At 44.9% G+C, this 14,527-nt stretch overlaps 2 protein-coding genes across 2 annotated transcripts; both read right to left on the reverse strand.

Moving 5' to 3' along the window:
* Positions 1-3,281: 3,281 nt before the first annotated feature.
* CCR75_009128 (uncharacterized protein) lies at positions 3,282-5,912 on the reverse strand (the record flags this gene model as incomplete). The annotated part of the gene is made up of 4 exons (XM_067967173.1): positions 3,282-3,570; positions 3,651-5,437; positions 5,512-5,577; positions 5,642-5,912. 4 exons carry the CDS (start codon positions 5,910-5,912, stop codon positions 3,463-3,465), a joined length of 2,232 nt encoding a protein of 743 aa, XP_067820940.1. The 3' UTR covers positions 3,282-3,462.
* Positions 5,913-6,142: 230 nt separating this feature from the next.
* Positions 6,143-8,056, reverse strand: CCR75_009127 (uncharacterized protein; the record flags this gene model as incomplete). Its single annotated transcript, XM_067967172.1, has 1 exon — positions 6,143-8,056. The coding sequence occupies one exon, from the start codon at positions 8,054-8,056 to the stop codon at positions 6,143-6,145; it is 1,914 nt and encodes a 637-aa protein (XP_067820941.1).
* Positions 8,057-14,527: the final 6,471 nt, after the last annotated feature.

Raw genomic sequence — 14,527 nt, forward strand, 5'->3', positions numbered from 1 at the left:
ACTCCGGGACGGCAGCAAGATGTACCATCTTGCTTAAACGCTCAGCAAAAACAAGAATACCATTATTCTTATGGGTGACTTCAAAGAATCCGAGGACGAAGTTCATAGATACGGACTGCCAGCACTCTGCCGGAAAAGGCAGAGGATGTAACGGAGCACGGGATGAAGCACTGGGCACGGGATGAAGCACTGGGGTTTCTTGTTGACAAACTTCTCAAGCACGTATGTGCTTGTGGACGAACACATACTGGCGTGGCCAGTAGAAGTCGGAACTTATCGTGAGAAATGTCTTCTCCCGTCCACGATGACCACTTTTTGGTGCATCGTGGTACTCATACATGATGCGTAATCGCAGATCATTATGGGTAGGGATGATGACACGAGGTGTGTCGCCAGCAATGGCTGAACAATACAATTAACCGTTGCGCGTTGTATATCTATCTGTTGAGGATCGATACAACTTCGACAACCCTTCTAAGGATTGTTGGGATGGATCTCTTAGGTAATCCATCAACCCTGTAAGAGCCTTATCTTCATGTTAAGCTCTTCTAACGTCGTCATTTAATGTTGACATCGGAACACTTATTATTGCAACAGTGATCTTATGGTCACTGTTGCGCAGCCAGCTCAAAATAGGGCCGGCGCGAAAGGGCATCAGCGACAACGCTTAGTCGTCTTGATTTATACTCCACGGAGAAGTTATACTCCGCAAAGGAAGACAACCATCTCGCCATTCTATGCGAGAGGTGTGGACTGCTTATGGCCGTGCGTAAAGACGCATGGTCCGTATATTCAATGAACGGTCTATCTTCCAAGAGGTAGACCCTAACTTAGCCAGTGCGTATTTCATGGCAAGGAGTTCCTTATCATACACTAAATAGTTGCGTTCGCTGGTTGAAATTGACGCGATTGAAAATAGACGACGCGCTCTGCGCCGTCTGTGACATATTGCGTTAACGCACAGCCGAATGCAAAATCGCTGGCGTCAGGGACGACATGAAAAGGTCGATCTCGGTCTGCAATCGCCAGGATTGGCGATTGCATCCAGCTTTTCTTAATATCATCGAAGGAAAGCTGACAATCAGGGTTCCATGACAACTTTACGTTTTTTCTTCAACAAAGAAGAAAGATATACTGTCATTTTAGCACAAGTACGTGAGTACTTGTGCAAAAATGCCGCTAAACGAGGAACTGTTTTAGTCCCTTACATCGACTGGTACAAGCCAGTCGGTGATCGCCTTGATCTTTTTCTGAATCGCGGCATTCACCGTGTTTACCCACGATGCACCCAAGAAGAGGTATTTCGCTTGCAGCGAATATACATTTCTGCATGCAACTTGTGCTTACGCATAAGGGTAAGAACCTTTCGGACGTGGATACGATGAACTTCAACATCCGGCGTTCCGTTCATGGGTCTGCTATGAACGAAGTCGTCATCATAATAGCTCGGTACAAAATCCCGCCCCGATCTCAATAGATTGGTTACACGTTTGTCAAATGTCGCAGGGGCATTACTAAACCCCTGTGGCATGACTAGCCACTCCCATAGCATACTACTTGGGGGTGATTACTGCTGTGAGCGGAATATCTTGTTCACGCACAAGGATCTGATAGAATCCATCCAGCAGATTCATTGACGAAAAGATAGTACTCTTTGACATGCCATCAATGATTACATATTTTCGTGGTATCGGCGTTTGAGCCGGTACAGTTGCAGTATTCAGTTTATTGAATGCATGCACTATCCGCCAACCTCCTGTTGCATTGCGCACACAGAAGGTTGTAGAGCTATGTGGGAAAGTTGATTCCCTCACATGGCCCGCTGCTAAGCATTCGGCAAAGAATTTGTCGATCGCTATTACTTGTTCACGACGCAACGGCAATTGATTCATACCACAGTATTTCGAACCTGGGATAAGGTCGATTTCGTGTCGAGTGCCTTTGTCGTTAGGCAACTCGCACGGTACTGATTCAGGGAAGACATCCTAAAATTCAACTAAATCTTTATGCATATGGGTTGTTTTCAAAGACTCCCAGGATCGGGACGTAAAACGTATAATCCGAATCTTCTCATTCAGGACACTTTCGTTTATCGATGAGCTATTGAGAATCCGTTCGTTCTCAAGAAATACGATTGCCGACCGAATATTGGCCACGTTGTCGTCATCTGTGACAAGTAGGCAGATCTGCTTGACTTTACTACTACGCAGATCAGCAAAAACCGTTTCGATTATAGCGTTGGCAATCGAGTTATCTCCGAAGTTAACTTCGGAGGCGCTAATAGATCAAGTGTATAAGCGCCTACACTTGATCCATTGTTTACTAAGACATTGATTGTCTCAGTTTCTTCTTTGGAACTTATTTCCAAAGGTACCTGGGAACCTTAGACCACAGGTTTCCGGGGACTTCTTCTCTCAGAAATTATTTGGTGAATATCCTCCCCAACATCCTCTAGCTGTGGTTGCGCTACCACAGCGATATCCTTCACGATCGACTCTCCAGTCGAGCAAGGACTTTCGCACTCTCTCTTATAGACGGGCGTTCCAAATTCTCTTGGATGTTGCTTTTCAAGAAAGCATCCTTGTTTCGTACCTCTTAACTTATTCGAGTGGTTGAACTTCGACGCTGCCTGTGCTTGTGCACTTCCGTCAATAACTATGTCCACGTCACAATAGCGGACCTTCGATGTTGCATTTGCTCGTGCACAGCCGTCGGGATCTAACTCCACAATGTGCTGGGTATTCACACTGAGGTCTTGTGCAGTCATGCTAACGACCGAACCACAAGTGAGGCCATCGCACTCACTCGTACGACATCCACACGCCTGTAACGCTCAAAGACGTTCATTAGTTGGCCATGATGAACGAGAGACAATTATTAAATTGTTCTAGAAGGGACAACAGCATTGTGAAGCGAACCACCTGCTGACTTGCCGTATTCCCAAGCCTGCGTACGGAAGAATATGCACTAAGATGCACAAGGTCATGGTTTTGAGCACCATTATCTATCTCCAACTTCCAAGCTCTTTGCTTTAAAGTGACTTGGAAAGGATAGTTCAAGCACTTATGGCTTCGCTTACTTGAATTTTCGGGACGGTCTGGGTCATGATGGGATACCAGCATTCTTGTATTTAAAAAAATCTTTACTTGCACTTCGTTCTAGGACGGTTCCAACTTTTCTAAACCGCGCAAAAAAGTCAATGGAAAGCCGTCAGATAACGCCGCAGTTGGTGATCGTGCACGGAGAGTTTGGCGTTGATCTATGTAATGCAATGTGATACGCTGTAATTCAGAAATTAAATTGACTAAAAACTGCATGAAGTGAGTTTAGAAATTCTCTTCCTAAAATGTGGTTTTACTCTTTTTAAACCCATACGGCAATTTTTCGTTCAATAGTAGTAATTGTCCCGTCCTATCCTATATATTGATGTTTTGTCCTCTTTTTTAGCGCTCAGACTCATGTTTACGAGGAACTTTGCCACACTATTTCTTTCGCCTCTTTAAACATCACAACGACACATGTCACATTATCGGTCGACCGCTGATGAAAAATGGCATACTCAATAAGCGCCTACACAAAGAAAAACGAGAGAGAATCGCGCCATTAATCCACCACAAGCATCATCTAGCACAATCCACTCACTCACACACCTCAACAGCCCGTTGCACATCTTTCAATTCGACAAGTTTTCGACGAACAAAATCCACAGCTTCTTGATCTTTCAACACATCATACAATCCGTCACTTGCGAGCATCACAAACTCGCACTCGTCTGTTAATTCCGTGACGGTAAACTCTGGCGTCGGAATCACTAATGGACCTTTTAAAATATCGTTGGGATTCACCGGTAATTCCTGCGAATTGTACTCGTTCCGTGCTTTCGTGTCAATGTCATCGACCAAAGGCTCGACGAGATCAAACGACTTGAAAGGGGCGTCGCCAAAGGCACGCGAGACGGCCAATTCGCCCATAATACGTCCGTGAATCACAAAGCCGCCAGTCTCTCGAATCCGCTGCGCTTCGTCCGTTCGACTGGGTTTATGATCATTTGAAAGTCGTTCAGCTGTGCCATTGCGACTCAAGACAGTGCGCGAGTCTCCAACGTTGGCCACAAAGAGATACTTGCCCGCCACAAAGACTGTCGTGGCCGTGCTTCCAGCTTGCGGACGATCCGAGGTCCTTAAAAATTCTTCATCCGTACGTTCAAACGCATTGGTCAAGCGCTTCATGATGATTGATTGCAATTCCTCAATTGTCATTGTTAGTAAAGGTTTCAATTCACTCGTGTGCATGAAAAACGCGGTAATGAGGCTATGGTGGAGCACGTCACTCAAAAACGAAGATGCTTCGTCACCGCCATGGCCGTCATAGACAGCAAAGAATGACTGGGGATGCAATCCCAAACGACTTAATGGTTCAATACACAAGTCTTGAATAATCGTATGCGCGTCTTCCATATGTTTACGAGCGCCCATGTCGGCATGCGCTCCAAAGTCAAACCGATTGACAGTTAAACACGTTTGTGCCACGAGTAAATCGTCGCCAATTTCCAGTCGATAGGGTTCTTGATAACTTCCCACGAGTTTCATAAATGTCCCATTCGTCGAGTTTAAATCAATCAAATAAAATTGATTCGTCAATTCATCAAACCAAATTGCAGCATGTTTTCGAGAGAGTTCCCCATCACTTGTATGGATTTGATTCTCCGCAGATCGACCAATTCCTGCACCTTCTTGTGTAATCACAAACTCCGTGCCAGCTAATTTGCCACTTAATGCCGAGACCGTAAGACTTGGCAATTCTTCGTGAAACGATGTAACAAGAAAATCCGATTTTCCAACTCGAAATGCCACGTGAGGCTCGAGAGGCCATTGCATACGATCGCCCATATTTTCGTCATTTGCTTGGGTTTCCACGGGACTTAACCGCACAAACGTGTCCCCATTTGCTTGGTCGCCATTGACTAAATAGAAACGCCCGTGACTATACAGCACACGTGCGTGGTCGGTCTCTGCAAGGAGTGTATCGGCAGGTATACTTGCAATATTCTCACAAGTTTGGCCAATACCGCCTCCTTTCTCATCAAACGTAAAGCTTGTGACGGTATCTTCTTCGGTAAACGCCGTCATTTTAAGCACCACGTGGGTCCATGTGTGTTCGAGATACAAAGGCACTGGATCGTCTTCGACTTGGTCAGTAGCGAGATGATCGTCTATTTTGACCGATTCAGGCACGGAAGGCATTTCTTTCGAGTCATAAAGCTTGTCGTTTTCAACAATCGCGTTGCTGCTAGACGCATTATTGCCGGTAGGAGTACTATCGTTCTCCTTTGTCGGTGGTACATAGCTCCCGATACTGCTAGTATTGGAGCGAAGAAGGCGATGAACGCCTGATGTGCGGGCCCGTTGGAAAGAACTCGCTAATCGGACATCGGATTCTACGTGTTACAACGCGTATTAGTGTCTAAAGTCGCATCATGGCACGAAAAAGGACTGCAACATGGCCACGTACGTGGCGGTTCTAATCGCAAATGAGTCGAACGTCGACGATCCGGGTCATTCTCGTGTTTCCGTACCACTACAAACCACACGATATTGTCACAAAGGAAGAGAGTGTGCTTTAAATGGCCACACGATGTCACGTGCCTTGCATCTTGAGCGTCTGGACATCCTGCGCGTCCGCCATGGCGCGTCTTCTAGCGTGATGTTCTCGGTATTAAATCTACTCGTGGCAACACGAGAGATTCGGCGGTTTGATACTGAATCTTGCAATACGTTGCAAAGAATTGGCACTTGCGTACTAAACGCGCCCCACGAGGCGTAACAACGAGCCAAAGAAGAGTTGCAAGGTCTGCCAAGGGGCGAGGATGTCTCTGCCACTGCGGAACGAGATCGGACGCACTTGGTGTACATCACATCAGTCGGTTGTTTTTATTTTTTTTAAAGAAAACCTTTCAATCTATATATTAATTTGTTTTTCACGAACAATGAAAAATTCGCAATTTAAATACAAATTTACAGGAATACAATCGCCAAAAGTATAAATTAATTTGAATTCCATTTTGACAGACATCCGTAGGTTTACACACAACCATGGACAAACTTTTGAGGGACATTAAAATTGGTCAGGACTCGTAAGTCGCTCAATAGTATGAAGCGTCCGTAAATCGAGAATCTTTGGTCCGATAAAACGAAGACGCGTCATGATTGCTACTATCCCCTCGTCGGCGGGGTGCACCAGATGCCTCAAACTCGCTAAAGCCGCTGCTTTGAAAACTCGGGTCGCCATTGTAGTGGCTCTGGTCGTAATTACTATTCGTGGCCGCAAAACTCTCGTCGCCCATATATCTGCTCTCATCTGCCGTGGACATGCGGTATTCTGTCTGGCCGGACGCTTGAAAGCGCGTTTGGCCGTGATAATCACTTGCTGACGTCGATCGCGAGTCTTTGGGTTCAAAAAACGACTCGTCCAAAGACAAATCCGGTCGCTTTGTCGTCTTTTTCGACCCTTTTTGACCCATTCCATGCCATCCATTCGACAGATCTTGAATCGAATCGCCCCCAAAATCGCTCTCGTCCTCGGAAGCAAGATCCTCTCGATGTCGACTGTCATACTTTGATTGAAAGTGATTCCCCGAGTGACCAGAGCTATACATACTTTGACCATAAAACGACGACGACTGGGACGAGTATTGCGAATACTGACTCGTACCGTGTGAAGAATTTGTTTGCGCCATTGGTGGCAAGGACATTTGAGAATGCGCTAAAGCGATTTGGCTTCGTGGTGTCAACATGTCGAGGTTTGGATCATTGTACGTAAGTCGACCTCCATCGTGATCGTAAGGCTCCTGATCGAATTGGCTATTGCCAGGATTTGGCGGGTAATTGTCGTCACTAAACCCTGTTGGCGACATGTTGTGATTCTGATGATAATTTGCCGCCACTGTTGACGCTTGAGCCACGCCTTGAGTGTGATCGTGACGTCCTCTTTCAAGACCAGGGTCGTCGTCTTGGACCAGTTGATTGGTTTTCTTGTATACAAAGAGGGCGACCAGTAACACAAGCGCAATCGCGCCTGCCATCATTAAACCAAGCATTAACGTATTTGATGCAGTACTCGTGGCATTCGATGCTGCATCAGCTAATACGGACGCCGCGGCCGACGGCGATCCAGACGACGAAGATGATCGCGACGTATCTGCTTCTTGCTTTGAATCCGTACCATTGTCGGATAAATTGTCTTGTTTCGTAGTCTTGTCACTTGTTTTACTTGTCTTTAAATCGACTGTATTTGATTCGAGAGTCTCTTGAATCGTACTGGCATCCTTCTTCGTAGGAGGTTTCAAAGTCTGTTGGGTCTCGTTTAAATCACTTTTAGAGCCTACACTGGCATCGTCGTCCGATCCAGACTCGGGATCGATGATTTGTTTCCTCACTTTTAAAGAAATTGATTTCGGTGGTGCATTTGGCACGGGTTTCGACTCCTCTGGCTTGATTTCAACTTCAGTTGGAGGACTGGAGGTTGGCTTGTCAAAATTAGCATTGCTGTCAGCCGTGGGGATGGCGTCGGACACAGGCGCTGTCTGTTGAAGAAGTGGGGACCTTGTAAACGTAACCTCCGTGGTCTCGTCCTTTGGCTTTACCACACCAGTCGCTTTGTCTCGATTGGCGTCGCGCTTTGCAGGATCGACGGGTTTGTTAACAGGTAAAGGTTTGTCGGTAGCATCTACGTCCTTATTATTCACTCCCGGGGAAGCACTTGTCAAAGGCGCCCGTGTACTTGGTGCGTCGGTTGGTTTTAAAACCTCGGGCGTCGGTGTCGAGGGCTCTGCTGGTTCCGACGAGTCCGACGATGCATTCTGGTCAAGCAACCATGGCCGTTCTGGTCGTTGCGTCGCCAACGTTGGAACACGTCCATTATTGAGATCCTCTTTAAAATTCAAGACCGTTTCTGGATCCCCATCGCGACTTTGCACTGCAAAAATCTGTGCATTGGCCTGTGAATTCATGAGCAGTACCACCAGCACGAATCTGAGCCACCGTCGGTGGACCTGCATTGTCCAGCCTCCGGAGCCCGAAGCGTCACGCCAGCGCAACTTTCCTGGAATCTGCGCTGAAGGTTCGATAAAAACAGCTCTATTGTTCCCTGCACCAAAGTCTTGCGTAACCCTCTTGCCGGAATCAATAGCAGTCCACTTACTTGCCACTATCAATTCAAAACGAGGTTGATCACGTGACAAGGCAAACTGTAGGAGTCGTTATTTTGAGCTTGTGCGGCACTGTGCCTTTAGCCGCATAAGAGTCAGATGTAAAAAACTCGCGAGTTGCCCGTGTCATGCACACACATGTCTTGGTTCTGCACCGACGTTCTTGGAAAAAGCAATCATCGAGAACAGCTGTCGGCGCCAGTCTCGACCAATTGATACATACGGCAAGCGGCGGAATATCCGATCGCGTGATTTGTGCGTATTTGGCGTGAAACTTGGTCGCTCTCTGAGCTCGATTGGCGGCCCATTCAGTCGGTTTAGTCGGGAGGGGTGTGCAGTGCATTCTATATTGATAGAAACATTTGCTAAGATTCGTTCTTATTCCAGCTGACGGCTTTACGACAGACGCACGATATGGCAACTCTAGCGTAAAACTACATAACCTATAGATATTATCATTATATTTCACTTGGATTATTCGAGGTCCCTTACTCCAGCTCGCGTCCCCGTAGATTTCTCTTTTATGAAGCCAAAGCCTGGTAATATAGGCGATAAAGTTTAGCTTTGACCAAAAAAATAGTCATTCGCGCTAACGATCGGGACTGTTTATATTTAATAAAAAATGCTTACAGGAAACTGTGTTTGTATTTGTCAGGATAGCCTGCTATGTTATGGCTCAGCTGCGACATATAGGACGCACTGCAGCCAACGAGCTTACAATCGCACGAATTGTAAGCCTACGGACTCGGGACTATTGCGCCATATAAAGTTCAAGCATGAACAATCCAATATATGTGCATTATCGCGATTGTCTTCTGTGTGTTTGCGTGTTGACAACTTTGTCTTGCGTTAATTCTCTTTCAACATGCGACTATGTTACATACTGGTTACAGTCGAGGCTGTTTCCTCGTAGGAATAGTTTACCCAATAATTGTAAGCAGAGAAATAGTTGTTTTGACAGGGAAAAAATGATGCGTCTTTCACGAAGCTGGCTCACATACCCAGCTAGAATTTATGTGACGAGCAAAATCTGATATGCTGTAGAATTTTTGCTTGAAGCTCTAGATGTTGAGAATGTTTCACATTTGATTGAGCCAGACAAAATTTACCTTTCATTTGAAGTAGAAAAATGAAATGAACAGAAGAGCCTGTCTTAAGAAAATCCCGAGTTAATTAATAAGATTCTTAAATTATTCATTTAACTTCGTCGTTAATCGAGCACATTTAATGATTAATAAACCTTTGTAATTTAATTATTAAATGCAATTTGAGGTCCCTTTTTTTAAATTTATTATTCATATAATTTTTCTTGATGAAAAAAATCAGATACTGTAAAATAATTGAAAGCACTAAACACGTCTGAAGAAATCTCGTATGTGTAACGGGGTGTATCGTTACATGAAATTAACACTTAAAGGCTGTTAATTAATATATTATCTAAAACGTAGAGAATATTTGGAGGATATTACTCTATGTAGTTATGTTCAAAATTCTTATCCATAAATAGGTATAGACCATTTTATCTATTTCGCAGACTAATCAGCTGTAGAGATAAACAAAAGAGAGATACAGATAAGATCAGATAAGTATTCAATTGCATGTTTAGTATTAGATTATAATTAGGTTTGCATTTACAAGATAGATAGAAGAGATACTTACTTATATTAATACAGTTTTCATTTAACCCTCTTTAAGTTAGTTGCCTTAAAGAGAAGTCTTCCTCTGCACGTACTAGTGTACGTGAAATAATGTAGGGCACCACTTGCAACTGAGGCAGTGCGAAATGGACTTGTACTGAAGCAGTTCAAGTCGTAGTGCCCCGTTACAGTATGTCAGGCTGAGCGATTTGGTTTGTGCGGATTGCTCCAACGCTGTCCTTCATCTGCTGTACGGACTTGAGAAAACCCAGCGCGCCGCCATCCTGTTGCAGCCAGATTGTCTCAAGCAACTCGAGTGCTTTCTGAGCATCTACGACAGCGATTCCTGCTCGTCCTCAGGCTGAGTCGGGAGGTGGTCCTCAATGATTTCATCCACGTCTGGAATGTATGATGTGATCCGCTCGGTAGGATAGTCTAGCAGGTTGCGGATGTTCATCACGATAGGATACCTGAAGCGTCTAATCTGATGTTCCATCTCCACCATGACTTCATTGTCAAGGCACTGCTCCTCTAGGACTGGTGCAGCATCAGCTGGTTCTGACCGGATGTTGCAATGCCGGTAACAGTTATGGATGGTCTCAATGCGGACATCGTTAGACCAAGTTGAGACTGACACCTAGATAGCATGAAAGATGTTTATCTTTGCCGGCTCAACGACACCATTGTCGAGATCCTGAAGGAGCATACGGGAGAAGCTGCGCCTAGTAGGCTTTGAGGTTGCGTAGGATACCCTGGTCGCACGGCTGAAGCTTCGACGTCATGTTGGGCGAAATATAGTAGATTGTCGTGTTGCGAATTGCGATTCGCTGCGACAGATCAGCAAGCAGGACGTGTGCACTGCAGTTGTCCAGGATCAGCAGCACCTTGCGGTTTGCCATTCTCCCATCGAAGTCCCTCAGTCACTCCAAGATGATAATTTGTGTTATCTAGGCCTTCTTGTTGCTGCGATACTGATAGCCAAGGTTCTGGAGATTGACATGGCGGGAGCAGCGAGAAGTGGCGTAGTGCCAATGATCCATAGGGGCCTCTGTCGGACCCATCACCATTGCAGTAGACAGTCACATTTATTCCTTGTTTGCTTTCACCCCTTCAGCTCCCTGTTGCAAGCGAAGTGTCAGCTTGAAACAGAAGAGTTGCATTAGCCACCAGATAACAAAATTTGGTGTCCTTCGCAGAGTGCTTACCTGCATCCGATAGAACAAGCCAGTCTCACCCATGTTGTAGATATTCTTCCATTTATACTAATTGAGGACCTCGCATAAGGGAGAAAGCGCATCCTCCTCATCAACCATGTCCATCGCGCCGCTCTCTCCGAACTGCGATAGGCGCGGATTCCATTCAGAGCTATATAGGATTCCAGCCATCCGTTGGAAAGCTGAAATAGTTCATGTCCTGGACAAAGAAGGTCCAAAATCCGCTCTGCATGTTCACGGGCAACGTCTCCGCTAAGACTGATACGATCCGAATGGGCATTAAACCAAGCCAGCAGAGCTGATTCCATCAGTGAATACATTACTGCTGTCTTCTGAAAGTCGAAGATGGTCTGCCTTCTTCTTCGGCGTGCTGGAGACCGTCGCCTGGCTGACCCCCAGCTGATATTTGTCCTGAAGTCAATTGACAAGCTGTGCCTAGATCAGTGCGGGATTCTATGTGTAATGTTTGCAGAGAGCCACACGGACATCGTCCGTCATTGTGGCGTGCTCCTCCCAGAGGCATTGTTGATGCGCTGCTGAGTTCTTCTTGGGGATTGTGGGAGAGGCCTTTCTTTTATAACCACATCCCTCCAAAAAAGCGAAATAATTAATTTATCTGTGGGATACTACACCTGTCTAAAATTCTAAACTTTTTAAATTTATCAGGAAAGGGCGTCCCAACATTATTAATTTAGACAGGTTATACTGTAGTCGTTATTCAAAAATAGTCACAAATCTGAGTATTGTTATTTAATATTTCTCAATTGAAACGTATGATGTTAGCATACTCGCCGCTATCGACGTGTACACGCCCGTCGAAAGGTCGGTGAAAATATACTCGTCTTGTTCCACGAGACGGAAGAGTCATGCCGGTAACCTCCCAGATGGGAAGGCTTTTTATAAATCTTATACACGATTTGCGTTCGACAAGTCTCATTTTAAATAGCTGAGCTTCTAACGCGATAGTGTCATAAAAATCATTTTCCAAGTCTGAGCATCTTCACAAAAAGATGCATGATACTAGCTAGACTCATTCACGGTCTCAATTGCCAACCCTACTAAAGCATGGGCTATTTGCGCACGTACAAGCACTAAATAGCTCATGGCGTAAGTAATCAAGCGTTTGCGGGCCAAGACTTTTAAGGGGACTAAATAATCATGACGGGGCATATATTAAAGCCCACTCGCGCCCACCTATTATTTGCTGCCTGATTACTATTGCTCAAAGAGCGCATCCGCAGCGACAGGACCTTCCATGAAGAATTAAGCAACTTGGAACGAAAAATCGAGGAAATAAGAGCCTACAGAATTCATAGTATCATTCTCCTGATCGAATAAAGAATCCGTACCATATGAAGTGCCGAAAACCATATTTTTTATGGCTGTGCCAAATCGAAATTGTGCACTGCAATTTGCCAGAGTAGCAACCATGCAACGGAATATAAAATTGTAATGGGGCATACTTCGGTTGAAGTGTACAATTCACAACACACCTTTTGCTATTAAGAACTTAGATAATAAATAAAGGGGAATGTTATTTCCACCCCACCATTTCGTTATTTCCACCCCATGCAAAAAAATACCGTCGCTGCCAACTTGATTCCGATTAGCCAATCAGAAGCATTATGTATAACGCTTCGCATATTTATTTATATGGGCGGAAAAAGACAAATAAGGGGTGGAAAAAATAATGACGGGTGGAAAAAATAATGACGGGTGGAAATAACAAATGCTGGGGTGGAATGGCAAGTTGATGAAGTGGATAAAAAATACTTATTTAAGAGCCAGATATTCGGCGTTAAGGGCACCTGCGTGCATTGTGACCCTTATTCCTGCAAATACTGCAAAGTCTTCAACGAATTGCTGCTTATACAATCTCAAATTCAGATGGATAAAAGGACTTATTTAAAAGAGCCAGAGATTGAGCGATGGGGCACCTGCGTGCATTTTGACCTGATTGTATGCAAAGTTTCGAGCAATCCGCTACTTGAACAAACTCAAATTCAGATGGATCTCGTTGCCTTGATGATTGATGCACATTATTATTTTTTGTGACGGTCTAGATCCAGTTGAGCGACCACGAGTACGCTAAGGGACAGAATTCTTGGAGCCATATCATCCAGACTGCAATTTATCGTAGCTGTTCCCATAATGGTTTCTTGATGGCGATACTCCACCATGTTGTAACGTTCTTTGACAGCCTCTAATATGGTGGCAACATTTTGTCTACCCACTTCAGGCATGGCTGCAGGCGCAGCTGCATCCAAGCGCCATTAATGGTGGAAACTCTTAACAGTGAGAGGGCGGCCACTTCTTAGAAAAGCAGATTATTTGATGCTGACAGGGTATTCCATTCTTGAATTACACGCAACTGAACAGGTTATGGTGGCATTGGTAGGATCTTCAGATAACTCATAGCTCAAAGCATTTTCCTAGTGCGTATATTGAAATGCGGCGCACTACAGCAAAGAAAGGGATTTTCTGTGTTTGTGCATGACTTGCATTCGCTCCTACGACAGCTAAACACCAAGATTTTCAATCTGGGCTTAAGCAGCATGAGCTACGCGAGTTTGTACATCACCCAAGTTTTTTCCGGAACACTTATGTAGCTCTTTAACATATGATGAAGCCCTTCAGCTCTCGATGATGTGACGTGGCCAAAATGCATGCAATTCCTGGTGTATGCGTAAATAAATTAATTTTTATGTGTCAGACAGGTGGTATCCGGATAGGCCAGCATGTTAGGCAGTGCAGTATATGTTGAGTGCATGCTTATCATGAGATTGATTTACACTTCCTCTGATTTCGAATAGATTACATCTGTCCGACTCTTCACGAATTTATTCCAGTCATCCCCAGGTCCAAAAAACTTACGACAATTTGCTAGAGCGTTTTTTTAAATATGTTAAACGCATAGAAGATGGGTTGAGGTGGGAAATGTTATTTCAGGGCATTCTTTAGGGCAAATTCTCGGTCTGTTGTGATTGTCTGTGGCAGTTGATCGAGAGCCCAAAGGTAGTCCGCTTCACGTTCATGCCTGATGAAAGCAATAGCAATTGGGAGGAAGTGTTGAAGCTTGTGACACCAGTGATATGGAGGATCCGGCATTATGAATCGATCACAGATATCCTTACGCTTTGGTGGTGGACTGCACCTATCTAGGTGCAGTCCGCCACCAAAGCGTATGGATGTCTGTAAAGGAGTTCCACAGATTTTTGGCTGGCATAGAATAGGTGTGAAAAGATGATGATAATCATCTTTCACACCTATAAACCCACTCTGCATGATGCAGAATGTCAAATAGAGCGTCCAGTGGTGTACGATTGCGAAGCTCTTCTGCTCGCACCGCTGGCGCTCGTTGTAGATTGTCCTTCCTATTGCTTTTGTGCTGGGATCTATTTGGCGTAGGGTTGTGACAATTTCTTTCGGCGCAATCCCAGCCTTAAGAAGTTTTTGTACTAACAAATTTT

Source organism: Bremia lactucae, linkage group LG6 (assembly GCF_004359215.1).
Source record: "Bremia lactucae strain SF5 linkage group LG6, whole genome shotgun sequence".
NCBI classification, from domain to species: domain Eukaryota; phylum Oomycota; class Peronosporomycetes; order Peronosporales; family Peronosporaceae; genus Bremia; species Bremia lactucae.